The sequence below is a fragment of the Pituophis catenifer genome, unplaced genomic scaffold (genome assembly GCF_029215685.1).
Source record: "Pituophis catenifer annectens isolate HBS135680 unplaced genomic scaffold, rPitCat1.0.hap2 SCAF_1, whole genome shotgun sequence".
Taxonomy (NCBI): Eukaryota; Metazoa; Chordata; class Lepidosauria; order Squamata; family Colubridae; genus Pituophis; species Pituophis catenifer.
Genome location: NW_027256881.1, coordinates 16,547,178 through 16,574,016, shown reverse-complemented (window position 1 = coordinate 16,574,016; position 26,839 = coordinate 16,547,178). Strand labels below are relative to the sequence as shown.

Below are 26,839 nucleotides of genomic sequence, written 5' to 3'. Positions count from 1 at the left end.
TTTATTGTCTGTTGTAACCTCAAATTGTCTCTAAGCAACCCATTTTAAGTCCTCAACCCATTGAGGACTACCTGTAATTGTGTCAGAAATGGGAAGTTACAGCTGTTTATGTATCTACTGAAAAAAATGGCCTATTTTCAACAGGACATACTGCAAGTCATGATCAGAGCAATTCAGAATTAATCAGATGACATCTGAAAGCACTAAAGAAGGAACTTTAAAGGACTTCCCTGATGAATATGCTTGCATCCAAAGAATCAGACATAGTTCATTTAATTGGTAATGCTCTGTGTCTCCTTCCTACTGAGAGTCACAGATTCTCTTCCTTGTTTATAATTCAAAGCTGTCCTCTCTGGGTTTTTTTTCCCTCCCTGATCAGCTCCATCTGCAAATAAATAAATAAATAAAACATAAAGGGGCTAATAAGAAGAGTGGCCATCTGTTGCCTCCCATATGCCACAATCTTTTGACATCCTGTCACCAAGTACATTGTTGGTATGAATAATGTGCAATGGCAAATATTTACCTCGTTCAGCTGGATCTTTCACCAACCAGTGGGTAACTGTTGGTTATTTTTAATCTCTCAGACCTGACTCTTTATAGAGCTCCATCTGAGGCTGGATTAGTCACTGTGTTTGCTAAGCACAAGCTACCAGTGTAGATTTGGGGCTGATTGCAATGGGGAAGGCAGTAGAGCTCCACCTAATGCTGAATTAATCACAATAGTACAGTCTATTAGATTGGCTATAGATTTCAGGCTGATGCGAGTTTTCTTTGCCTAAAAAAGTCTCTTTTGCTTTATTTTTATTCAGATCCTATCGCTAAGTCAAGGAAGGGAGTTTTAATGAGGGATGGTAGAGTTGTTAGCTTTGTTAAATGGAACTCTTAGTCATTTGAAAAATAAACATTTGATCATAAAATAAATCGTTTTATTTCCGTGATCAGATGGATTCCCCCCCCCCCCGAAATTATTCGCAGATGGAATTGTTTCACTCTTGTCCATCTTTGATTGTAAAGAAGTCACTTTACAAGAGCAATGAAAAGTGTCATCAAAATGGAAGCATGGATTGGCCAATATAAAAAGTTCTGGATTCTTAACCTTTTCTGTCTGACTCTCTGGAGAAACCAGTTATCCTAAACAGTAGTTCTCCTAGGTCCGTGATGGCGAACTTATGGCACGCTTGCCCAAAGTGGCACACAAAGCCATGTCGCCCGGCATGCGGGCCTTGCCTGTTTGTCTTCTGGGTTTCTGGCACGCATGCTGTTCTTCATACACGTGGTAGTGCCGAAAACTAGTGTGTGCATGCGCGCTGACCAGCTGATTGTTGGGTGCGCAGGCACCCCAGAGCCCAGAAATTCAGCTTTTCCAGAGCATGATCCCTTCACGTGGTGGCAGTGCCAAAAAGCGGCCTGCGCATACTCACTGGCCAGCTGATCGTCAGGCACGCATGTGCACTAGAACCAGGAAGTTCAGCTTTTCTGGAGTGCAGCCCCGACGAGCGCGTGCCAAAAAGTTTCACCATCACTGTCCTAGGTTGATCTGAGGCTGGTATCAGCAGGGGAAAGATCATGGATTGGATTCTATTCAGGAAGAGGCCATCACACCAAAAAGTAGATGTCAGAGTTCGCTCCACTGTAGCCAATTGCTATTTGTGTCAGATTGTTGTAGTCTCCGACACAAAGGGGAGATGAGTGTAGATCACTTATGAGAACTGCCACATCTTTTTGAGACCTCGTGAGAGGTACATCACAATTTCATAAACTGTCAGCATTCTTATATCAAAATTCAAACTATTTTATCACATTTGTATAGCCCCCCATCTCATGTAGTGACTCTGTGTGCTGTATATAGTAAAACAAAAGAAAATTTAAATTTTAAAAAATAATAATTTGGGCAGTTTTGAGGAGGACATTAGGACGAAGACCAGGATTGAAAACACTGCTAATCTCAACAGCAAATAACAGTGGTGAGGGAGGAATCCTACTCAATTCCGGATCAGCTCTTTAGTTCCTGAGGAAAAAAAGTTAATTGTTTTCTGGTTAACTTATCCTGCCACATAGTGCTAGCACATTGGCATCATTCTGTTTAATCTTGATTCTTGACAGGGGGAAAATTTGTCCCCATACTCAGCATTTATAATATAATATTTATATTATAACCTCCATAGGCAAAGGTGTAAGACTGTTGCCATAGTTATGGCATTCTTCAAGGAAACGGACTTGGCATTTTGCCTAGCAACAACAGAGATGGAAATTGTCCTCCTTTGGCAGACATGATAATGACAATTTTGCCCACTTCTGCTGTCTTCTCACACTGTGTGTGTGTGTGTTTTAAATATTTTTAATATTTATGTTTTTAATTGTAAGCTACCCAGAGTGACTTTTCAAAGTGAAATGGGTGGTATATAAATTAAATAAATAAATAAATGAATAAATTCTATGCCAATGAAAGAATGTTAGAGAGGAATTTTGACCTTCTAAAAGGGAGAAGTACATAAGGGAATGAAGTTGGGGTTGTTACTGGATTGTTCGAAAAGCATCTGCAGGCCAGTTGTTGAGTGAAGTCACATGACATGAGGGGAATCTGTTCATGGGAACTCCAAATCTGGTTCATAAGTTCCTCCCCAATTTGTCGGAACTTTGCATGGTTGCTAAGCAACCGGTCGTACGTCAAGTACTATGGTACTTATATCCTGGAGTCCAGATTGGAGCTTGGAACTTTTCCTGGGGCTCAGTAGCACCTAGAAAGGGAGCGACCATAATGAAATAGCATCTCATCCCAAACAAGTGCTAGAACATTTGGGGAAAAGGCAAAGATTGTATGTTAAAGACCTTGAGACTTTAATTTGAAGTGAGTATTAACAGATTGACTATAAAGGAGGGAGTATTAAAGACTTGTTTGCATGGCAACAACACCTGGCAAGGTCTAGAAAGGTGGAGTTGACCCAGAGAAATAGCCTAGTGTTGGGGAAGGTGTGTCTTGCAATAAAATATTTTGTATAGGTGTGCCAATCTATGAGATGTCCAGTTCTTGGAGATCAAAGAACCCTCACAAGGAAGCAAAGCATGAGTTCGTCACTGTCTTCTTCTATGTCTTTGTACTTGCTGGGGAAGGCAGTCAGCTCTCTTGTTATCTCCTCATTTTTTTTATCCCTGCTGCCTGTTTTGCAATTGAACGCCACCAACACAAGGTGTAAAGACTTTGGTTTGTTTGTTAGTGATAAAGAGCAAAATGTTCACTGCATGTAGATACTCCCTTTTCTCAGGAGCTGTGGGGAAATTCAAGATGTTGAGAGAGGTGTCAAAATAGTCAAGACAGTGCTGTGATCAGCAAAGCCCCCCCAACCCTTCTTAAAAGTTTCACAATACTTGGCAAATGAAAAATGTGAATACACAGGTCCTGATACCAGGGGTCAGCCCCACTAGCTAAACCAGATCAAGAAATAATCTCCATAAGAAAGTTAAAATTACTTTTATTGGGTTATAAGAGCAGAATCTTGTAAATTTGATTGTGCTGTACTTCCTCCTCCTCCTTATACTCCAGTGAATTAAGGAAGGGTCTGCCTGAGCAGCTTCTGACTGTTAAGCTCGTTGATCTGGACTTTAAAAAATGTTTCAGCCCCTTTTGACCAGATAACAAAGCCTGCATAACTCCATCAAGGTTCTCTTCCTCACTTCTTACACCAAAGTTACACTTCCCGCATCAACTTTAAAAGCAGGCTACTTCAAAACATCCTTACCTGTTATGAAGCTTAGGAATTTGTAGGATGGATATCTTGGTTTATAGCTGCTTTCTTTCTCCTCCCCCACCCCCCTTTGTGCTGCTGAATTTTAATGTATATTTCAAAGGCAATGATTTAACGAGCCAGTTATTTCTTGCTTTTTTCTCTGTCTCCTGCTTGCCTCACCAGCTCCCTTTCATCTGACAATTCTTTTGTAATATCTCAAACCCAGGAGACAGTTTTCATGTTGTGGGTATCTTCCCAGTGAGCTACTTCAGAGAGCTGGCATGGTCACAGTGGGAATAGATAGGGTAATCATGGGGAAGGAAGACCCATGGAAGGCAGAGTTGCTATTTATTCTAATCATGTGCTGTGAATAATGGATTTTTTTTCTCTCCCACTCTTATCAAAACCATCCTGAAAGAAAGAAATAAGTCAAGAGAACTGATTCATCAAGCTTGCACCGCTCAATGGTTACTAGTAATGATTCTTAAGTTGAACCTCTCTATTCAGAGGTAGAGTATCCCTGTATTAGGGATAAGAGGCAGGCAACAGGAGAAAGCTACTCCTTTTGAAACTAAAGCATTAAATGTTTTATGATGATATAGTTGCTACATTGCTATGTCCTCTGTAACTGGTTGTCAAGCCCCATGCAGCCGGGGTGAGATCAAGAAAGAATAAATAGTACAGAGATCAGGAAGATATCTTTACTGAAAAAAATAAAATAATTGTTTTTCAACTTTGCCAACTTTAAGAATGAATGGACTTCAACTCCAGAATTCCTCAGCCAGCTTGCTGCCTGGGAAATGATAAAAGTTGAAGTCCACACATTGTAAAATTGCCAAGCTTAAAAAACACTGAGATAATTAGAGAATCTTATAAAAAATAAAAACAATTTCTCACCCTCATTTATAATGAGTTCAAAAAGTGTGGAGGACATAGAGAGTGGCCTTGAAGGGCAGGAGGAAAAGGGACTATCAAAGTCAACAATCAGATAAGAGAGTCTTGAGCCCAGGCCAAGAAAATAACTTAAGAAAATATCTCAGATAAGCCCCTCCTTAGTTCAAATGAAGATAGAGGAAGGGAAAGGGGAACCCATTCAGATTTGCAAGATTCTGTTACTCTGTCTGTGTTTGCCTTCAAGTCAGTAATGATTCTTTGAACAAGATTCTAAAGTTTTCTTGGCAATGTTTTTTTGAGGTTGTTTTGCTTTTATAGTTACCGTAAAATTGGTCCTGATACTGATTTCTTCATCTGGTCTACCTTGTAGGGCTGACAATAAGGAAGAGTCTGAAGGGCTCTTGATTCTCTCTGAGCTTGGTTGGTTTTTTTGCAGACATTTAATTACCCAAACTAGTTATTATTAGCGCAGGAAGTCTCTTGGAAAGATTTGGGAAACTCCTTCCCAGGTTTCTGGTCACTTGAGCTAAGTGTTGTGACCTAGGCTTACTGAGTCATTACAATATACAATTAGTCCCCCAAAAACCTATTTTATTGTAACAGCTGAGAATTACGTTCATTCCCAGTTGAGTCCCAATTAGTTGCAAAACAAGTCCTTCGGAAGAAGTCCTTCAGGATAATCCCCACCCTTTATCTTCTTTGACACCCTGCCAAAGGCCTTACTTGGCAAAGCCCCAGATGCTGACTGGAAACAGAGTTAGCAACATTGCTTTCCTGCAAAAAGCCCAAGTGCCTTTGTTTCTCTTTTAAGCCTTATGGGAGGGGCCAATCATCTCCTGGCCTTACTCCCGAGTCATCCCTTTTGCTTTAGCTGCTCTTGCCTTCTGGCAGCTCTGCACATGTGTGCACTAGGAACAGGCTCCTCCTGTTCCTCTGCTTCTCTGCTGTCCGACTCTGGGGGCTCCGGAGGTCCATGCATCACTCCCAGATGGCCCTGGCCCCATCTGCCTCCAATGCAGAGCCCTCGTCCAGGCCTTTCCCAGATTCCAGGACTGGCCCATGTTCCTCCCCAGCCTCCTCACTGTCCGACTCCGCTGCCAGTTCCGCAGGCTGCTGGTGGACTACAACACTAAGTTGCCATTTAATAAACAACAACAACAACAACGTTAAAACCTGACACCCATTCATGAGATCATCTGCTAGCTGACTTGGTTCTTTTTCTTGATCGTTTTATATCTGTGTTCTCTTTCACTCCTTGTCTAACTTTTCCACCATCTCACCAGGTGGCATCAGGTGATACCAAGTGGCATCTTGCTGGTGCTCTCTGAAGAATTAGGGTAACCTTCATTTGTCTGTCAAGAATTTTTTTAACACTTTTATTCACTACAACAGCTAATTGGAAGCTTCTGTATGGAAGCCATTCCAATTTCTTTCTGGGAAGAAAGCAAAAGAGACAATTAGCTTGAAGCTGAGTTCACAGGCTTTACTTTTTTTTTCAAACCTGGCATCTTCCTCAGCCAGAATTCTGTGAGGTGAGGTCCACACATCTTAAAGTAGCCAAGGCTGAGAAACACTGCTCTATAATAAACAAAATGCAGCCCAAATGAGTACAGCTGTGCAAAGTATAATTCTTCAAAGACTGAATTCCAGTTCCCATCATAAACAATTGTGGAAAGAAAGAGTTAGGGATTAGGCTTGGGGCAACAGTTGTTAAGTGAATCACTGTAGTTGATAAATTAGTAACCCAGTTGTTAAGAGAATCTGGCTTCCCCATTGACTTTGCACAGCAACTATCATAAAAATGAATCTGTCAGATGTAAATGCCTTATTCTATAATGTGTAAATAATATATGAACGGGGTATCAGGGGTTAACTTATTCTTCACTTCTTAATGTATTCATGATTCACCACTCCCACATCTAGCTCCACCCATTGTATATATAAGGAGCTGTTTGCCCCCATTTACTTGCTTCTACCTATGAATATTCAGTGAATATAGAATGCCTATTGTAAATAAAAGGAGATATATTTAAACCTTTAACTCTTACTAAATTTATTGAGTCTGATCCTGAAAAATATTGCAACAAGCTGGTAGCAGAGGATGGTTAATTGACTCAATAAAAATTAAAAATGTCTAAGAAAGATAGGCCCAACACCAGGGCATACAGCAAAGAAATAGAAACAGAACAAGAAATAATCAACGAATCCACAAATGCGATTTCGAGAGAATCTGAAGAATACACCACTGAAGACGAAGAAATAATAGATGAAAATGATGATGAGGAGGAAATCGAAATAGAGAATAACGAACTCAGGTCAGAAATATTAAAACTATTGAAGAGCCAGAAGAATGATGAAAGCCTCATCGCGAACCTCCAAGATATGCTGAAGAACAGCGGAGCAGCGAGAGAGAAGCACATCACTAATGAAAAATCAAAAGACACCAAAATAGTGAGTGATATGACTACAGAAAATATTGTTGTGAAATTTCCCGCGCGAAATTTTGAATGGCAGCCATCTTGGTTTCAACAGACCTCCAGGGTGAGCGAAGCAGAGCCAATCAGAAAGCTCAATTCAAAATTTCTGGCGCGAAAAACATCAGACAACGAAAATGAAAAAGAAGACTCTAACACCTCTGAAGAATCAGAATCGGAAAGTGAAGAGGATTCAACAAACAATCCAATAAAATCAGCAATGAAAACGCTTTTTGCTGCCTTTGGACCAAAACTAAAAATAACAAAAAAGCTAACGAAGAAGCGAGCGGGCAAGCCAATGCCTCAAGACCTGCCCGCTCCCATTCTGACTACGAGAGCGACGACGCCCGAACCCAGAGAGCCCTGCCGATACCGCCCCACGCCACAGACCGAAGCAAGCACCAACGCCGTCAAAGGAAGAAGAAGAGCAGCCGCCATCGTCAAGACTCCCAAAATCGAACCAGAGACCAATTCGTCTGAGGAGGAGCAGAACGAGCGAGCCGCAACGAGGAGAACCTCTCACGACGACTCCGTGGAAGAAATGAACAACGCGCATGCGCAAGACTACGCAGACGGTCCGGGAAGACATGAACTGGCGAGGAGACCGTGCAGGCTCGTTGCGAGCATCCCCACGCCGTTTTGTAACTTTCTGCATTTGCGAGACCACGGACTACCTCAGGTTGTAAGTAATGGACCTAATAATGTCGGAAATTTACCCAGTGACTTCCCAAAGCTAAGGGTAGATGGCATTAATTTGCAAGAATGGTATCAGCAGCTCCAGGTTGTCTTTATGAAGGAAAACTTACTGTTTTTTATCACTAGTCCCCCAAAAAGACCTTGGACTCTAAAAATAGACTGCTTACACCATAGAGCATTTTTCTTATTAATATCTAGCGTGTCTCCTGCAATGTATCATAGCATTAAGCAAAATATGACTGTGTCAGAAATTATTCAATGCATGTTCAATTTGTTTTACAGTGACAGTGTAGCTACCACTACAAGGATGTCTAAAGATTTCTTTTCATCTAGGATAAAACCAGGGGTTTCCATAAGTGAGCATTTAATATCTTTAAACAAAATAAGAGCTGAGCTGCATTTAAGGGGGGAGGTGATTTCAGATCAAACAATGAAAAGTGTTATTATCAACTCACTTGATCCATCATGGGACAATTATATGTCACATTTAGACACAATCAATCTAGGATACTTATCCATAGAAAGTCTATCCAATAAATTAATAGCAGAAGACAATTCAAGAAGGAATCGTTCTAACAATCACATAGAACACAAAACGTATAGGAAAGTAGCTTTCCAAGAAAAATATAATGAAACATTTAAATGTCATAACTGTGGATCCAGGGAACACAATAGAAGGGATTGCCCCAAAATTTCAAAAGAAAGACATAGGTCAGAATATAGAAACAAATACAATTATAGACAGTCTTCCATGGATAGACATAGATACAGAAGCCCACCAAATTACAAAGACAATAGAGGGGGCAGAGATAATTCAAAGGATAGAAAATCTGGTTCATTGAATGGATTAAATAAACAAGACAACACTAACACACAGCAGAATGAAAATAGTAATTGGCTTATTGATTCTGGAGCAACTAATCACACCACTAATAACAAAGATATATTGTCTTCATTTGTAGAAGATAAATTTGTAATAAAGGTAGCTAACCAAGAAAAGGTTCAAGTATTAGGCAGAGGGAATGTAATACTGCCAGGTCTAGGAAAAATAGAGGGGGTATTGCTAATACCTGAAATACCTCATAACATACTAAGTGCCATAAAACTAAGTAGAGATTCTGATATTAACATAGTTTTTTCTAAAGGAAAGGCGACTTTAGAGAAAAATAAAATAGATATAGGCACTGTAATAATTAAAGGAGGCCTACCTTATCTGATAACAAAGGAAAAATGGTTACACAACATTGATTCAAATATGGAAGATTGTATTGAAGTAGATGATGGAAACATTAGCAACAGTGACAATGATGAATGTAAAATATCTCATGATCACAAAGATGTACACAATGAAAAAAAACCAAAAATAGGTAAGCCAATTCATGATGAGTGTGCTCACATCTTACATAGGAAGTTAGGACATGCCAGTTTTCCTGTAGTACAAAAAATGACTGAACACGCAGAAGGTGTCAAAATAAAAAATTGTGAAAACTATTTGGAATGCTCAGTATGTAAATCTACAAAACTAAAGACTAGTCCCAGACCAAGAAAATCCACCAGATCAACCAACCAAATTTTTGATTTAGTACACATGGACTTAGTTGGTCCACTAACTCCATCAATCACTTATAGAAAACGTTACTTCTTAACCATAGTAGACGATTATAGCCGTTATGGATTTGTCTATACATTAAAACACAAAGACGAAACCTTCCAAAAATTTAAAGAATTTTATAAACGCATAGAAACACAACACAATATCAGAATAAAACAAATTATGACAGATAGGGGATGTGAATTCATGTCTAAAGAATTCTCCCAATGGTTAAAGGACAGAGGAATGTTACATTACACGTCTAGTCCATTTTCTGCGTTCCAGAACGGGATTGCAGAGAGGAAGAACTCAACATTACAAACCATGATTAGATGCACATTGGAAGATGCTGGCTTAAGCAAACAATTCTGGTCAGAAGCCTTACATTATTCCAATTACACACAGAATAGAACCTGGTCCAGCATTGTAAATAAAACACCATATGAAGTAATGTATAATAGAAAACCAAAATTGGCACACATGCACATATTTGGGGTCACTGCAGACGTACACATACCTAAGCAACTGAGAAGAAAGGGAGAAAACGTGTCCAGAAGACTCAGATTTATGGGATATGAGACAGGTACTAAAGGATACAGATTCATTGATAGTAATAACAAATTTATAGTCTCCAGAACAGCTGTGTTCCATGAACAGGCCAACTGGTCTAAAATACATCTTAATGAAATATTTCCAAGTGACAACAAAGATACAAAATCTCAAGAGAAAGGGACCATAGAAAAGCAAAACATCAACAAATATAAAAACAAAACCAAAACATGGACAAATAGCCAACACAAAATAAAGACAGACACACTAACTAAAAAGGAAGCAAGATATTTGCATGATAACAATAGTAAACCTGAAAAAACAATTAGAAACACCAGAAATCAGATGCCAAATAAATATAAAGACTATATAATGCATATGGATGATGAGTCAAAGACACCTAATACATATGAGGAAGTGTTAAAACTCCCTCGTGAAGAAAAAGAAAAATGGGAATTAGCAATGAAAAAAGAAATGGAAAGCTTACAAGGACTAAATGTATTTACACCTGCAATCGCACCAAAGGATAAAACAATTATTGGTACCAGGTGGATATATAAAATTAAGAACTTAGAGGGAGGCAATACCCTGTACAAAGCTAGACTAGTTGCACAAGGTTATGCACAGAAATATCCGGAGGATTACACTGACACGTATTCCCCCACAGTAAGAACCGAGAGTGTCAAAACAGCTCTAGTGGTAGCATCAGCACTTAATCTCGATGTATTCCAATATGACATACAGACAGCGTACCTACACGCAAAACTAGATAAGGAAATATATGTAAGAGCACCCCACAGTCAATACACAAACAGAAATGAGACTTGGTTGTTAAACAAGAGTTTATACGGGTTAAAACAATCTGGTAAACGATGGTATGATTGCTTAGTAAAAGTACTTAAAACCATGGACTTCAATGCCACCACTGCTGATAACTGTTTTTTCGTTAAAAAGGGTGATGATTACATGGAATTTGTATTGATTTATGTGGATGACATTTTATACATAGGAAAACATAAAGAGAGAAGAGAAACTTTTGTAACTAAGCTAAATGAACATTTCTCATTGAAATCTTTAGGCAAAGTAAACAAATATCTTGGTGTTCAAATTAATAAAACAAAAAGAGGATTCAAACTTACTCAGAGAGATAAGATCATAGAGCTTTTAAATAAATGCAATCTAAGTAATGCCAAACCTTGTGATACTCCTATGCAAACTGACTTTCTAAGAAATACTGATGAATCATCCCCTGAATTCAAAGATAACACATTTTATAGATCAGTCATAGGTTCACTTCTTTATATATCTAATTGGACAAGACCAGATATCGCTTTACCCCTCAATTTATTATCCAGACATGTCAGCAAGCCAACAATGTACCACTGGGAAGCTGTTAAAAGAATATTAAGATATCTGAAAAGTACACTAGACTTTTGTTTAATGTTGGAACCTAACGATAATAAAGAACCAAAGCTTACATGTTATGCAGATGCAGACTGGGCTGGAGACACATCATGTAGAAAAAGTACATCTGGTTATATATTCCTCTTAAATGACTGTCCAGTTTACTGGTACACTGGTAAACAAGAATTAGTGGCCACTTCAACGACAGAAGCAGAATATGTTTGTTTATCTAAAGCTGCAAATAACCTTGTATGGTTTAATGATTTGATTTCAGATGTTTGGAAAAAACCTGCTTTACCTTTTATTATGCATGAAGATAATAAAGCAGCTATTGAAATATCCAGATCTGACGCCATTGGACAAAGGTCCAGACACATAGATATAAAATTTAAACATGTGAGACAATTATCTCAGGATGGATTTATTAAAGCTGTGCATTGTGAAACTTCAGAACAATTAGCTGACATATTGACAAAGCCTTTACCTGCCAAGCAGCATAAATACTTAACTTCTAAATTGTATGTTTTGTACTGTCCTGAATCTGAATGTAATTGGTGTTGTATAACGAATCGGCATTTAGAGGGGGATTTGTCAGATGTAAATGCGTTATTCTATAATGTGTAAATAATATATGAACGGGGTATCAGGGGTTAACTTATTCTTCACTTCTTAATGTATTCATGATTCACCACTCCCACATCTAGCTCCACCCATTGTATATATAAGGAGCTGTTTGCCCCCATTTACTTGCTTCTACCTATGAATATTCAGTGAATATAGAATGCCTATTGTAAATAAAAGGAGATATATTTAAACCTTTAACTCTTACTAAATTTATTGAGTCTGATCCTGAAAAATATTGCAACAGAATCAGTTAGCAAACATCTGAATTTTGATCACATGATCATGAGGCTGCTGCAAATGGTCATAAGTCATATTTTTCAGTGCCATTGTAACTTTGAATGGTCACTAAATGAACTGTGGTAACTCGAGGATTACCTGTGTAATATATCCACTACAATGATCCCTTACATCTGGTTTCGCACAGGTGTCTCACCTGTGTGTGGGTAAGAACTGAAAAACCATAGCAGAGAAATTAAAACCCCCACCAGAAGAATATCAAAATACCATATTTTTCAGAGTATAAGACGCACCAGAGTATAAGATACACCTACCTTTTTTTGTGAGGAAAAGAAGAAAAAGAAATTTCCCTCTGCCTCTGAGCAATTTTGCCTCATTGCAAAACAGCCTGCTTTACTTTCATTTTCATTTTCAGCAAGCTTGATTAGCACAAAGAAAAAAAAAATCTGCACCAGCAATTTATCTCTTTGTGCAAAACAGCTGAGAGCAAATCAGCTGAGAGTCAGGAGACCGATCCAATCAACTTGTGCTAATTAGCCTGTAATGAAACTGAAAGCAGATGTTTTTTCTTGCTGTTTGCTTGCAAGGAGGTAACTGCTGCGAGGCAGAGGCCAAAGGGTGGGGGGGGGGCAGTGGGTAGGCGGGGCTACATTCGGTGTATAAGACGCACCTAAATTTTCACCCCCTTTTAGGGGGAAAAAGGTGCGTCTTATACTCTGAAAAATATGGTACATACAAATATGATAAATAGAGAGTTATATAGTTTTATATAAATATGAACATGAATTACAATACATCCAGTATCACCACCACCATCATTTGCCCTGCAATGATCTCTTACATCTAGTTTGGCACATGTGTCTCACCTGTGGGTAGAGAGTGAGAACTATGTGGAAAAAGAAGGGGAACTGTTTTGCGCCTTGCTGTTTCATGAAGAGAGGAAAAGGACGACCGCAATAAAAATATGCAAGGCAGAGAGAAGGCTGCTGACAGAGGTGGGGAAGAGCTGATAGTCCCTTCTGTGTATTTGAACGCCAACCCAAAGTCAACTGTTCTATTATTGAAAAGCTAAGCATGCAAGGAAGCCATGAAATATTCATCAGGGCTTTGATGGCAGCTGAGCCATCTGTAAGAGCCCACACAAGCTTTTTCTTTCCATCTTAATAGCAGAAACAAGCTGCTTGCTTTGGTTTGATTTCCTCATTTCCCAATTGGTAGGATATCTGAAGCATCATTTCCTTATCTTAGTTCCTTAAATGTATTTTTATTTACCTGGTTTTAGTGTGTGTGTGTGTGTGTGTGTGTGTGTGTGTGTGTATGGATATCTCTGTGTGTGTGTCTGATGATACATACACACACACAAACACACACATATATATATACCTGGTGGACATGTCTGGAAGCTAAAAACTATTGGATTAAATTTAAGACTTGGTTGGAGGAAATGATACATCAACGTATCGAATTTCAACCAGAGCTGTTCCTACTGGGTATCCTACCTAAAAAAATTAGCAAGGAAAAAGTTTATCTGATAATATATGTAATAACAGCTGCAAGGATTGTCTATGCACAAAATTGGAAAGCGGAGAAAATACCTTTGGAAGAAGTAATAAAAAAAATCTTAAGATTGTGCAGAAATGAATAGATTAACTCTGATGATTAAAGATAGAGAAGACTAAGAATCTTTTAAAATATGGAATGATTTTTATTATTGGCTGGAGAAGAGATATAAATGATTAATTATATAAGTATGTAAAAATATGTGATGAGTTGAATGTTATGTTAGTGATGAATTGATATTGTAGACTGGATAAGGATCAAGATAGAAGTAATGACAACTACACAGAAAAAGAAAGAACTTTGGAAGATAACACCGAGATGTCACAGGGAAGAAGGAATATATATATGAGTTGGGAATATATATATGAGTTGGGAATATATATATGAGTTGGTTTGGAGTTTGGCAGTAGTAGAATGAAATCCAAATTCAATTCAGGAGATTGGATTAGAAGACCTCCAAGATCCCTTCCAGCTCTATTCTGATTAACTGATTGATTGATAACAATTAACCTGATTTCTGAATTAATCTATTTTCAGGGTTCACACACTACGTCATACAATTAAATAATAACCCGAGTTAACTTCACACAACACCTTAAGTGACAACAAACAAAACTACGGATTACACGAACCAAAGTCAACAAGGGAGTGTACAAAAGCAACTGCTAGATCAGTGTTTCTCAATCTTGGCAACATTAAATTCTGTGGACTTCAATTCCCAGAATCCCCCAGCCAGACTAAAGTGGCCAAGGTTGAGAAACACTGTGCCAGGTTTTCATCAGACCTGGTTAAATGTGATGTAGGGATATTACTTTCCATCTGCTTTCATTTTCATTTCTCCTGTCTTGGCTAAAGAGAGGGGTGTCTTTTTATCCAGATACAATAGCAGAGCAAAAGCATCTTACATTACAGTCAATTATTTACAAGACCAAATTATTCTGCAATCGTTCTTATTTTCCCCTTTCACATTGCTTTCATCTTGTCCTCAGCCCATGAGTGAGAGAAATGGTTATAAGCTGTGATGATATAAAAATAGCATTTCCCCACTTGTTTGAGCAATGTTTAACAACAGCCTTGCGTGTACAATATAAAATCTCTTAAAACGTTATTAGCATTTACTTTGGAGGGAAGAACCCTTTTCAACTTAAAACTGATGAATGCTTCAGAGAAGTAGATAAAGACATCCTTGCCCCTGAATACAGGGATTCAACTCCTAACTATTAAGTGAAGAAGAGACTTCAGGGTCAAGATTTGCTCTGACTGGGGAGAGGAACAATAGAAGCAAGATATGGACTTGGTAAGGGGAATAGCAAATTTAATGCTGGGGTTGTCTTCTGCCCATTCAAGAGTAAAAAGCTTTTTAATTCAGTTGTGGGGAAAGACCCTTTGACCTGCATGGAATTTAGAGCTTATGCCATACTTTAATTATTCATGCAGGTTTTAAATTTTTTATTTATTCAGTGTAGTGACTCTGGGTGGCTAGCTACATGGAAAACACCCCCCCACACCCCACACACATACATAAATAATTCAGCAAAGCCGTAGAAACATGCATGCACCTCTATTATAACAGATAGAGGATATAGAAGCAGTGGTGGGATTCAAATAATTTAACAACTGGTTCTCTGCCCTATTGACTGGCTGGGTGGGCGTGGTCATGGTGGGCATGGCCATGGGGGTGTGACAGGCAGCACTCGGCCTCCTGCACCCTTCTGGGAGCAAAAAAGGGCTGGGGGGGGGGGAAGGATGCACCAACCCCCATTTTGAGTTTAGTAGGCCTCCCTGCACTCCCTTGGGAAGTGAAAACAGGGCCTAGGAAGCCTCCCTGAAGCTTCCTGGAAGCAAAAATGGGCCATGAGGAGTGTCCCCCGTACCCTGTTTTGGGCCTAGGAGGCCTCTCTGCACTTACCTGGGAGCCGAAATGGGGCACGTGGGGAATCCTGGAAGGGACGGGGCAGGGCAGCACCAGCCAGCAATTTAACTACTGGTTCACCCTGTAAGGTCCCAAAATATACTCGAGTCACCAGAATGCCAAAGAGAGAGACTCAAGACGAGGCTTGCAAAAAAGCAGATTTTATTCATGGCCAAAAACAAAATACTGGGTGGAACTATATCCAGAACATACAGATACAATGCATGTGAGGAGATAGCCACACCTTGGGGAAGGTATGGTGTCCTTTTATACCCTCAGAGACGTCGGCTTAGTACCCAATTCTGGCCTCCTAATTTAGGTTTGTGTATTCCTTGCTGCCCTGCAAGGGAATAGAAATTTCCCAATTAGTCGTCCTTGAGCATTCCTTTGTTTTCTCAATTGGCCATTTAGCCCCCTGGTTCTGCAAGGCAGGAGCTCATCCAGATCAAACATAAATTAGGGCTTAGGTGTAAATTATCCCTTGGAGATACGTACCATGCTCTTAGATGGCACAAGAAAAACAGGAAGAAGATTGATATGGGTTCAGGTCAAATGGCAGGGACATATGTTTGACGAATACCAGATACATTACAGAGGCCTAATAACAGAATATGTTTGTTACAGGCGATACAAATATAAAGGCATAATATATGTGACACAAATACAAAGGCATATATGCATTACAGAAACCTAATGGTTACAGAATCTAGTATACCAGTATATCATATTCTACTGTTATTTATTATATCCTTATTATTGTTTCCCTTCAACCCGAACCGGCTGAATCCCACCACTGTAGAGAAGTAAATCCACTCCATATTTGGGGATTTAACTTCAAGAGGAATAGTTCTTAAACTGTTTGACCCAATTACCCTTGTTTTCAGTCTCAAATAATGTCATTAACCTGACAAAAATAGCAGAATCTCTTATTTTACAGTTATCTTAACAGTGGCAGTCCAAAAACCGGCCCTCAGTTCACAATCAAGCAATTACAAATTGTTCTATTCATACAATTAGGATATGCTCAAATTACCACCTTGGGGGAATTACCCCCCTCACCCCAGTTTAGGAATCACTGTTCCATGGACATTCTGAAGCATAGATGCACCCATAAATCAGGTCAGTGCCTGGCCACATACATTGCTTTGAATCCTGATTTAATTTAAATAGGATTTGTTAAATAAGGCATGGTGACTGGCTTTACACATCACACTAAGTGAAAACTAAACAAAGCACATTAAGGCTGAGAGTAAAGTGTGAAGACAGTCAGTGATTTGGCAGGTAGATATTGGCATCTGAAAATAGGGGATGAGTAAGTAGATGAAATTCTGAAGAGGGAAATGTCTGATTTATGGCTGATTCCATTCACTGGAATATAGTTAAATATAGAGGCATTAAGGAGTTAGGTTTGTTAATTGTTTATCTAAATTATATCTCACCTTTTTGCCATTCTGTGCTAAATTGAATAAAGCATTCAATTTTTAAAATAATTTCTAAAAAACATATCATTGAAGATGGAGGACAGTAAGAAGGTTAGCTGGTGAATACAGGACAAGCTGGTAGGAAGTTTCTGAGAAGATCAAAGGGGTGGCCACTATGTACAGTATATTGGGTGGTAACAGTCAATGCTAAGAAGATTTAGGATGGCTATTGTGAATACATGTTCCAATATCTAAGGGGTTGCCACAAAGAAGAGGGAGTCAACCTATTCTCCAAAGCACCTGAAGGCAAGACAAGAAGCAATGGATGAAAACTAATCAAGGAGAGAAGCAACCTAGAACTATGGAGAAATTTCCTGACAGCTAGAACAAATAATCAGTGGAATAATTTGCCTCCAGAAGTTGTGAATGCTCCAACAATTTTTTAAGAAGAGATTGGACAACCATTGTCTGAAATGGTATAGGCTTTCCTGCTTGAGCAGAAGGTTGGACTAGAAGATCTCCAAGGGCCTTTCCAACAATGTTATTCTGTTCCATTATTCTGTTAATATAGGTGCCACCCATGCCACAATAACAACAAATTATTTGATCTGAGCTGTTTATATAACACATACCATTCCAAAGGCAAAGCTGCAATTTGAAATAAGGCCCATTGTTCAATTTGTGTGAAAGCATGCATCAGTTCTTTCAGTATCCATCCCTTCCTAATTTCCTCCTTGTATGTCTGTGAGGTCTGTTCAACATTGTTGAGTCACTATGGGACTCCCAAATGTGTTGCTTTATATTCTTTGAAGTTAGATGAATAAGAATTATTGATATCTTAATTCCTGGACTCTGAGTGCACAACGGAATCCCAGAGGCTCTGCTATGGAGACCAAAGGCAGATGGTGTGCTCAGCACCTTAAAGCATCAAGGACAAGATGCTGTAGTACTGTAGACCAAGCAGAATGAGACCATTAGTGCTGTTTCTTGTTGGTGCTGTCAGTTCAGCAAGCCAACGTAAAGTCTTCTGTTACTGAATTAATATGAGGAAATGGAAAGAGATAGCCCCAGATGCTAATTATCCTTAGCAGGGGTGTTCTTGAGGGAAGGAAAATATGAAAAAAGTCAAGATGGTTGACTTGTGATTTGGAGGAGGAGCCTTTAATAAAGGAAAGATAGATATCTGTAGGATGGCAAACTTTAAACATTGCTGATGCGCTTCCCATCTTCCTTCCTTCCAACAGGTATTCTGAAGAGGATATCCGGCAGAAGGTTGGCACCTTCCGGCAAATGCTGATGGAAAAGGAGGGTGTTCTCACCCGTGAAGACCAACATGGACGGCATATGTGAGTATGGAGAGGTTGCTATGCAATCATGTCAGTTTGGCTTCTTTTTTTCCAGCTTTGTGGAGCAGATTCAAAAGAGTCTAATTGCCCCCAAATCAGTGGTGGGTTTCAAAATTTTTTACTACTGATTCTGTGGGTGTAGCTTGGTGGGTGTGGCAGGGGAAGGATACTGTAAAATCTCCATTCCCAGCCTACTCCAGGGGAAGGATACTGCAAAATCTCCATACCCTCCCGATCAGCTGGGACTCAGGAGCCAGAGAATAGATGGGGGTGGGGCCAGTCAGAAGTGGTATTTACCAGTTCTCCAAACTAATCAAAATTTCTGCTACCGGTTCTCCAGAACTGGTCAGAACCTGTTGAAACCCACCTCTGCCCCAAATCCTTTCATGTAGAAATTTAGCATGCCAGCAAAAAGGATAAACTGGACTTTCCATCCAGTATTCTTTTTTTTCTACCCACTGAGGGGGGAAAATGTCTCCCTGCTGAAGAAAACAGCAAATCCCATGACAGTCAGTTAACATTTCATCAGTTAGTGTTGCTCTGATACAACTAACACAAGCCTTCGCAGAAAGGGAACTGGTGCTCATAATTAACCTGTACATTGTTCTACCCAGTGGTATGGGTGGTATGATAACTACCACCAATGCCATAAAAATAGCAGGAGCCCCAAATATCAGATAATTAGTGTGGTGATTCTCAATTACAATCCAATATGGCCATTGAAAAGGAACCATATTGCAAAATACTGGACTGAAATATTTAAATTTTTATCCATGAAACCACAGTACAGGCAGAGGGAGATGGTTGTAAGAACCTCTCCTGTCTCTAAATACTTATTGGGAAACACAGTTTTCTCTCCCCCCACCCCAATGTAGCCCCTTTGATGGTTCTGTCCAGTTCAGATGGGGGCCTGGACTTAACTCCACAATAATCTCAATTCTCGGGAAGTGATTCTTAACGGAGGAAATCATAGACAACCTTTTTCCTACTTCGCAGGAACTTTGTCCTTAGCTGGTTCAATCACTGCAGAAAGTAACAGTTTCTCAGTATAGTACAGCTATTAAAAGGTAAAGGTTTCCCTCGCACATATGTGCTAGTCGTTCCCAACTCTAGGGGGCAGTGCTCATCTCCATTTCAAAGCCGAAGAGCCAGCACTGTCCGAAGACGTCTCCGTGGTCATGTGGTCAGCATGAATAAACGCCAAAGGCGCACAGAACACTGTTACCTTCCCACAAAAGGTGGTCCCTATTTTTCTACTTGCATTTTTTACGTGCTTTCAAATTGCTAGGTTGGCAGAAGCTGGGACAAGTAACGGGAGCTCACCCTGTTATGCAGCACTAGGGATTCAAACTATTGCACAGGTTTATTGAACCACAGCTTGAATATAGTTATCCCTTCAGTACATTCCTCACTTCCAGCACAACTAATTAGAGACACTCATTGCTGATGAATGCTGTTTCCCCAACTAATGTTAGCAGGAGAATTATCTAAATTAGTCGTCGGATAGTTGGGAAAAGTTATCTTGTAACTCTAGAAAGATTGCTGAAATGAGGAGATAGCAGAGAAGTAGCAGGCAAAAAACAGCTAATAAAATGGCAAGGTATGGATGAGAGAATACTTCTCACACAAGCACACCCAGAGATAGGCAAGCACAGTCCCTTTTAATCTCCGGTTTTATAATCTGAAAGTGTTGATTCTGACCAGCTGGTTTTTATCCTGGAATATTGTTACAAAAGACTAATGGAGAAGACTATCAGAAAGGGATTTGGTTCTTCTTAGCCAGCTCTTCATCATCGAAATACATGTCCTGGCCAGTTCTTTTATCCAGCAGTTGTACTTTGATGTTCCCCTGATCTTTGGTACATCATTGTTTTAGTTTATCCCAATATTTGTATTTTCATGCACTTCGGTATTCATGTATATGTACTTGACTGAACATTCAACAGATAGTTCATTAAGTTCAATATTAATCTTGATTACTAGAAAAGGTTAATTGGCTGGGCAAGCCTTCAAAGAGATTGTTTTCTGTCATGCTAACCCTTGGTTTCTGAAGCACTCTTCCTATACTGTGGATAGATTGCATCAAGGCTACTTCAATTCAGTCTAAATTCATCATCCCAACCATTTTCTGTCAAATGACCAACCATCCCTGCTGTCATTGGCTAGTTAACCAGTCTATTTGCTGCTTGTCAAAAACCACCAATTTATCAAAAGGAGAATACAACTTGCTATGAACAACACTATAGTCTTCTCTTCTCTGGAGTTTATTTCCTAATGGATCACAAAGATGGTGATCTGTCCCTTGCACAAGTCTTTTCATTATTAAGGATGTTGCTTCTTCTGAACTGGAGGCTTCACCTGAACTAAAGGCCTGGAGTCTAAAACATATGAAGAACAGTTGCAGGAATTGAGTATGGCTAGTCTAGAGAAAAGAAGGACTACAGGTGACATGATAGCAGTGTTCCAGTATTTGAGGGGTTGTCACAAAGAAGAGGGGGTCACCTTATTTTCCAAAGCACCAAAAGGCAAGACAAGAAACAATGGAAGGAAACTAATCAAGGAGGGCAGCAACCTGGAATTAATTAGAAACTTCTAACAGTGAGAACAATTAACCAGTAGAACAGCTTGCCTTCAAAAGTTGTGGGTGCTTCATCACTGGAGGTTTTAAGAAGAGAGTTAGTTGTTGGAAATGGTATAGAGCTTGGCAACTTTAAGCCTGGTGGACTTCAACTCCCAGAATTCCTCAGCCAGCAAAGCTGAATTCTGGGAGTTGAAGTCCTCCAGGTTTAAAGTTGCCTAGTTTGGAGACCCCTGGTATAGGGTATCCTGCTTGAGCAGGGGTTTGGACTAGACGACTTCCCAGGTCCCTTCCAGCTCTATTTTGATTGATTGAACTAATGTACTACACATTGCACAGCAAATGAATTACACATGAACGTACAGCCATCAGCCAGGACAGCCATCAGGAGACCAAGAGACAAATCAGAAGGATTTTCCGGAGAGGAATAAAGTTAATTTATTAGCATGAAAACTTTGTTAGCTAGGGCTGGCCATTTGGGACATCAGAGATAAATTAGCCATGGTCCTGAGGAAGGGAAGGAGAAAAACAGGCATAATGCTCAGAATGGAATCAAAAGATGCCAAAGGAGTCCTAAGCCTTAGCTTTCAAGGTTAGATCAGTTTCTTTTTTTAGCAAACTCCATCTGCTTTGCTTGTAATCATGATCTTGCTGCAGATTACTTGCCTTATTTCAAGTAAGAACTAGCTAGCCGTGTTTATGTAATAAGATTAACTAGGTTAGCTAAGGTTCTGCTGGCAGCATCTACATAACACATTTCATTTGTACCACAAAAGTTGATTGCTGCCTGGCCTTGGTTAGGTTAATGTGATATTTGGTTAGTTTATGGGTCAAAGTACTACAAGGATAAGAATGTTATGTAAACCCAAATGATGTTTATTACATGTAACCTAAACTATAGATTAGCAAGAGCAGATGCATTTGCATCTCAAGCTCCACTGAGACCCCCAAAAGTTTCATTTTGATCACAATCTAAATTCTAAAAGGTTCTTCTACCAGATGAAAAGCAGCTAAAGGAGATCATTTGGGGACTGAAGTGCTTCAAAACTCCTTCTTCTTCTTGCCTGCCCCACTTCTTTTATACATGACTATATTGTATCCTCCATCATTTTAGAGGTGAAAATTAGGGATATGCTTGTTCTCAAAACCAAGCGCTGAGTACAGGACTGGAATGGCATTGATCATGCTTGTAGGTGACCTCTGGCAGAAGTGGATAATGGTCATCTCTTCCTTTGAGCTCTTAGTAGCCTTCAGCACACCCTTGATCATGGTATTTTTCTGAATTGGATTGGGGAATGGGTAGCAGTCCATTATGCTGGTTCTCTTCCTTCTCCAAGGGCCAGTTCCAGTCAGTGTTGATAAAAGGTAGGAGTTTAATCTGTGGCCTGTGATTTACAGGGTCCCAAAGGCTTCAGCAGGCTCTCCACTCTTGTTTATGTCCTTACCTATGACATCTCTAGATAAAGTCATCTGGCAACATCAGTATGATGTAGTAACTTTATGTAATAACTTTACAAAGTAATTTTATATCTCCACCCTGCCCACTGAAATGATGCTATGGAGGTTCTGTCTTTAAGTCTGAAGGCTGAGGGGGTTTGGATGGGAAAAAACAGACTTCAACTCAACCTTGCAAAACTAAATGGCTCTGAGTTTTAGGGATCCCTTATTCTGAAGAGTTTCTATATCTTGGTCTAGATCAGGGATGTCTAATTCTTTGGCTTGCCTGGACTGGATTAGTTAGGCTTTTGGCCTGATCCAACATAATCTTCTTTTGGTTGATCTTGTGATAGAACTAGTGAAGGATGTATAGCCTGCTTTATGATGCTGTTCTTTAGCTTGCAATCTATTGTATCAGCTATGAATACATGGCAGGATCACGAAGTCAAATCTAATAGAGAGCAATGAGATTTAACTTTCTTTCAGTGGAAGAACATTTGTATTGTGTTTCATTGTTCTCCTGCCCACAAATTATTGCAAAAAAACTGGACACACAGACAATACAATCCCCTTCTCAGTCTTCTGTCATGAGACAATAATGAACTGAAGCTCACAATACTGTTTTTAAGAATTTTCCTCTATTTTGCTTTCCAATAACAATAGAAAAAAGGCTGTAACGTTAACCAGAAGAATTCATGGATATGTCCATGAACTTACCAAAGGACAAACTTTGACTCAATCGATACTTTATCTTTTATCCTGGAGAAAACTATGAGTATGCTTTTTACCCATCCAAAAGCTACTGTATGCTCCCTTTTTTTTGTTTCCCCAGCCCACTAATATTGCTCCCTCAAACATCCTGGGGTTCATTTCCTTTACAACAGCCAATTATTCACTTGGCTTATAATCGGGTTAAGCTTCTTCAACAGCAGAGATTAATGTCTCCCAGGCAGTATCTGCTGGGCTGTACTACTCTTGCTGCAATTTCCCCCTACTGACTTCTTTCCAAGGGAAGGCTGGAGAGTTCCACCTCCAAAAACATTAGTCAGCCATAATATTGTAATTATATGCTTTTTCTGAAAAAGCAGAGACAAAGGCAGAGGGGGTGACATTTCCAAATGTTATAGTGAATCTCTCTTATTTTTGTCCATGCTGGATTTTTTTGTTGATGTGGAGGCATTGCTTCCATGCTGATTCAATACTTTTTGGAATTTTTAAGACAGGCAGCTCTCAGTAAAGAATTTACTCTTATTGACAATGCATGGGTTAATTTTTAATAAATAAATACAACTAAAGGGATTCCTCTTCCCAGTCTACCTAATCCAAGAAATAATTTAGCCAAATTCCTAGATTTAAAATGTCATCTAGATTATAAATAGTATTTACAGAGATGTCATGAGGGCTTTGGCAGTTGTGAATGTGATCCAAGATGCAGCACCCAAGTCATTTTTTGTGATAGAATAGAATAGAAAATAGAATAGAATAGAACAGAACAGAATAGAATTCTTGATTGGCCAAGTGTGATTGGACACACAAGGAATTTGTCTTTGGTACATATGATCTCAGTGTACATAAAGAAAAATAAAATACATTCATCAAAAATCATAAGATACAACACTTAGTGATAGTCATAGGTTACTAATAAGCAATCAAACCATACTAGGAAACAAATAAAACAATATAAATTGTAAAGATACAAGCAACATGGTTATAGGAATAAGTGGGAAGAGATAGGTACTAGGAAGGATGAGAAGAATAATAGTAATACAGTCTTAGTAAATAATTTGACAATGTTGTGGGAATTAATTGTTTAGCAGAATGATGGCATTCAGGGGAAAACTGTGATTATTCTCTTATTAATATAACCAAACAAGGGAGGGTTCATTTTAAGCAGCGTTATAATTTAGCTAAGCAACCAAATTCTGAAATACCCAGGAAGTACCAATAAATCCATAATGCGAAGAAAAATCAATTGACTTGACTAATATTATTATTATTATTTTATTATTATTATTTATTGAATTTGTATACCGCCCTACTCCCGAAGGACTCAGGGTGGTGAACAGCCAGATAAAATACATATAATACAAATGTTAAAAAGCATTAAAATACAATTAAATAATTTGGCCTGGAAAACGAAATTTAAAACACCCCAAATTCTTAAGACAAATTTAAAATTTAAAATTTTTTAAAAGTTTAAAAGTTTAAAAGAGAGGTTAGGGCAGGCCAGCCTGTTGAAAAAGAAATGTTTTGATGGCACGTCGAAAAGCGTGCAGGTCCGGGATCCTCCGTATCTCCGGGGGGAGCTTGTAATATGTGCCAAAAATTCTTAGGCTAAAATACTTTTCTATTTGCAAAGTAAAGCTTTCAGTCTTAGAGTTTTCTTCACTAAATAAGAACTCTTCTACTTTTACACTCCATATTTAAATAGGATAGTACCAATTATAAAGCCTTAGTAAGACCACACTTAAAATATTGCATCCAGTTTTGGTCACCGTATTATAAAAATACATTGAGACTCTGAAAGATTACAGAGAAGAGCAACCAAGATGATTACCGGTAGGTGGCTGGAGGCTAAAACATATGAAATACAGTTGCAGGAATTAGATATGGCTAGTCTTCTTTAAAAAAAGGACTAGAGGGTGATATGACAGCAGTGTTTTAATATTTGAGGGGCTGCCACAAAGAAGAGGGGGGTTAACCTATTTTCCAAAACACCAGAAGACAAGACAAGAAGCAATGGATGGAAATCAATGAGAGAACCAACCTAGAACTAAGGAGAAATTTCCTGACAATGAGAACAATTAACCAGTGGAATAGTTTGCCTTCAGAAGTCGTGGGTGCTCCATCACTGGAGGCTTTTAAGAAGAGACTGGACAGTCACTTGTCTGGAATGGTAGAGGATTTCCTGCTTGAGCAAGGGGTTGGACTAGAAGAACTTCCAATTCTGTTATTCTATTATTCTGTTATAGATTGTCATAGATCTTCCTGGAGAAAGTCTATGTGGTAGAAAATTAGTTGATGGCATATAATCTATCTATCTATCTATCTATCTATCTATCTATCTATCTATCTCTTAGAGATAAGCAAGGAGGGGTTTATTATTCTGGTATTATTTTTTTGGCTTCCCACAAGTTATCTGTCTTGGGTAGATTTGCCTATGACAATACTTTCTTTCCTTCAGTGGATCTTGAAATTTCTGCTCACTTCTGATCCCATCAAATGTCTTGCCCTGGGCTGTCTTGAAAAAGCTGTCCTAGAATTCATATTGGTCTACTAACCATTATATTTCATTTCTCTTTCTCTCAGCCTTTTCACCCTGCTCTTACCAGCTCAGTAGCTGTCCCTATTTTCTACATTTCCTGTACTGTCAGGGTCAGCTAGAAAGAACAATATGTCAGGCTGGGTGTAAATGAGAGCTCCAGGCAACTGCATGCTGACATAGGAAGTCTTTGGACAATGCTGGTCTTTGTATAAGATTAGTGAATGCTAATTTATATTAAGATGCTAATTTATATGTGCAAATTAAGAGTGAATTATAGTAACTTAAAAATAGCAATTTAATATATTTCACTTTAGTAAGAAATATAAGTCCAAATGAACTGTCTGCCTCCACTGTCAGTCTTTCTCCAGATAATAAAACTGATGGAGAATTTGTAGTCTCCTTGACCATTCTATTTAGCTGAGTTCCTTTCCTCAGTTTAAAATTATTATTGCACTGTTCATAAATGTGCAGAAACTGCATATGCCAAATACAACAAATATTACTTTCATTAAGGCAAACTTCAATTGGGACACAAAAGAGATCATTCAAGCTGATAGTTCCAAAGTAGTGGTAAAATTATTAGATATATATTCCTACACTTTTTATATAAAAGTGCTCAATATTTGTGCATTTTTAAATTTATAAATTTCAATGTGAGTTGATAGTAGAATTATCCTTTGGGTGAAGCCTTTCCCCATATTTTGTGATATAATACTCAGATGCATTAAAGTACAGGTAATCCTTGACATAGAAAATTGTTTAGTGACTGTTCAAAGTTACAACTGTACTGGAAAAAGTGACTAATGACCATTTTTCACAGTTACGACATTTCTAGCATCCCATGATCATGTAATCAAAATTCAAATGCTTGGCAACTAGTTCATATTTTCTGACAAGCAAGTCAATGGGGAAGCCAGATTTACTTAACAACAGAAATGTTGTTATTATGTCTCACAACAAAAATGTTGGCCTCAATTGTGGTTGTAAGTTGAGAACTACCTGTATTTTAAAACATATCTTTAGACAACATGCATATATCTAAGTAGATTTTGAAAGATAATTTATTCAAAAATTTACTTTAAAACAACTTTTCAAATGCATTTTAGAAACACCACTCAACACA

The 26,839-nt window shown here is 38.8% G+C and overlaps 1 protein-coding gene across 1 annotated transcript in view; it reads left to right on the top strand.

The window, feature by feature from the left end:
- Window positions 1–26,839, top strand: part of SRRM3 (serine/arginine repetitive matrix 3) — a 78,100-nt gene that overhangs the window by 4,887 nt on the left and 46,374 nt on the right. Inside the window, exon 2 of the mRNA XM_070945963.1 lies at window positions 18,335–18,436. Within this exon, the coding sequence (XP_070802064.1) occupies window positions 18,335–18,436 (102 nt within the window). The remainder of the gene's footprint in view (window positions 1–18,334; window positions 18,437–26,839) is intronic.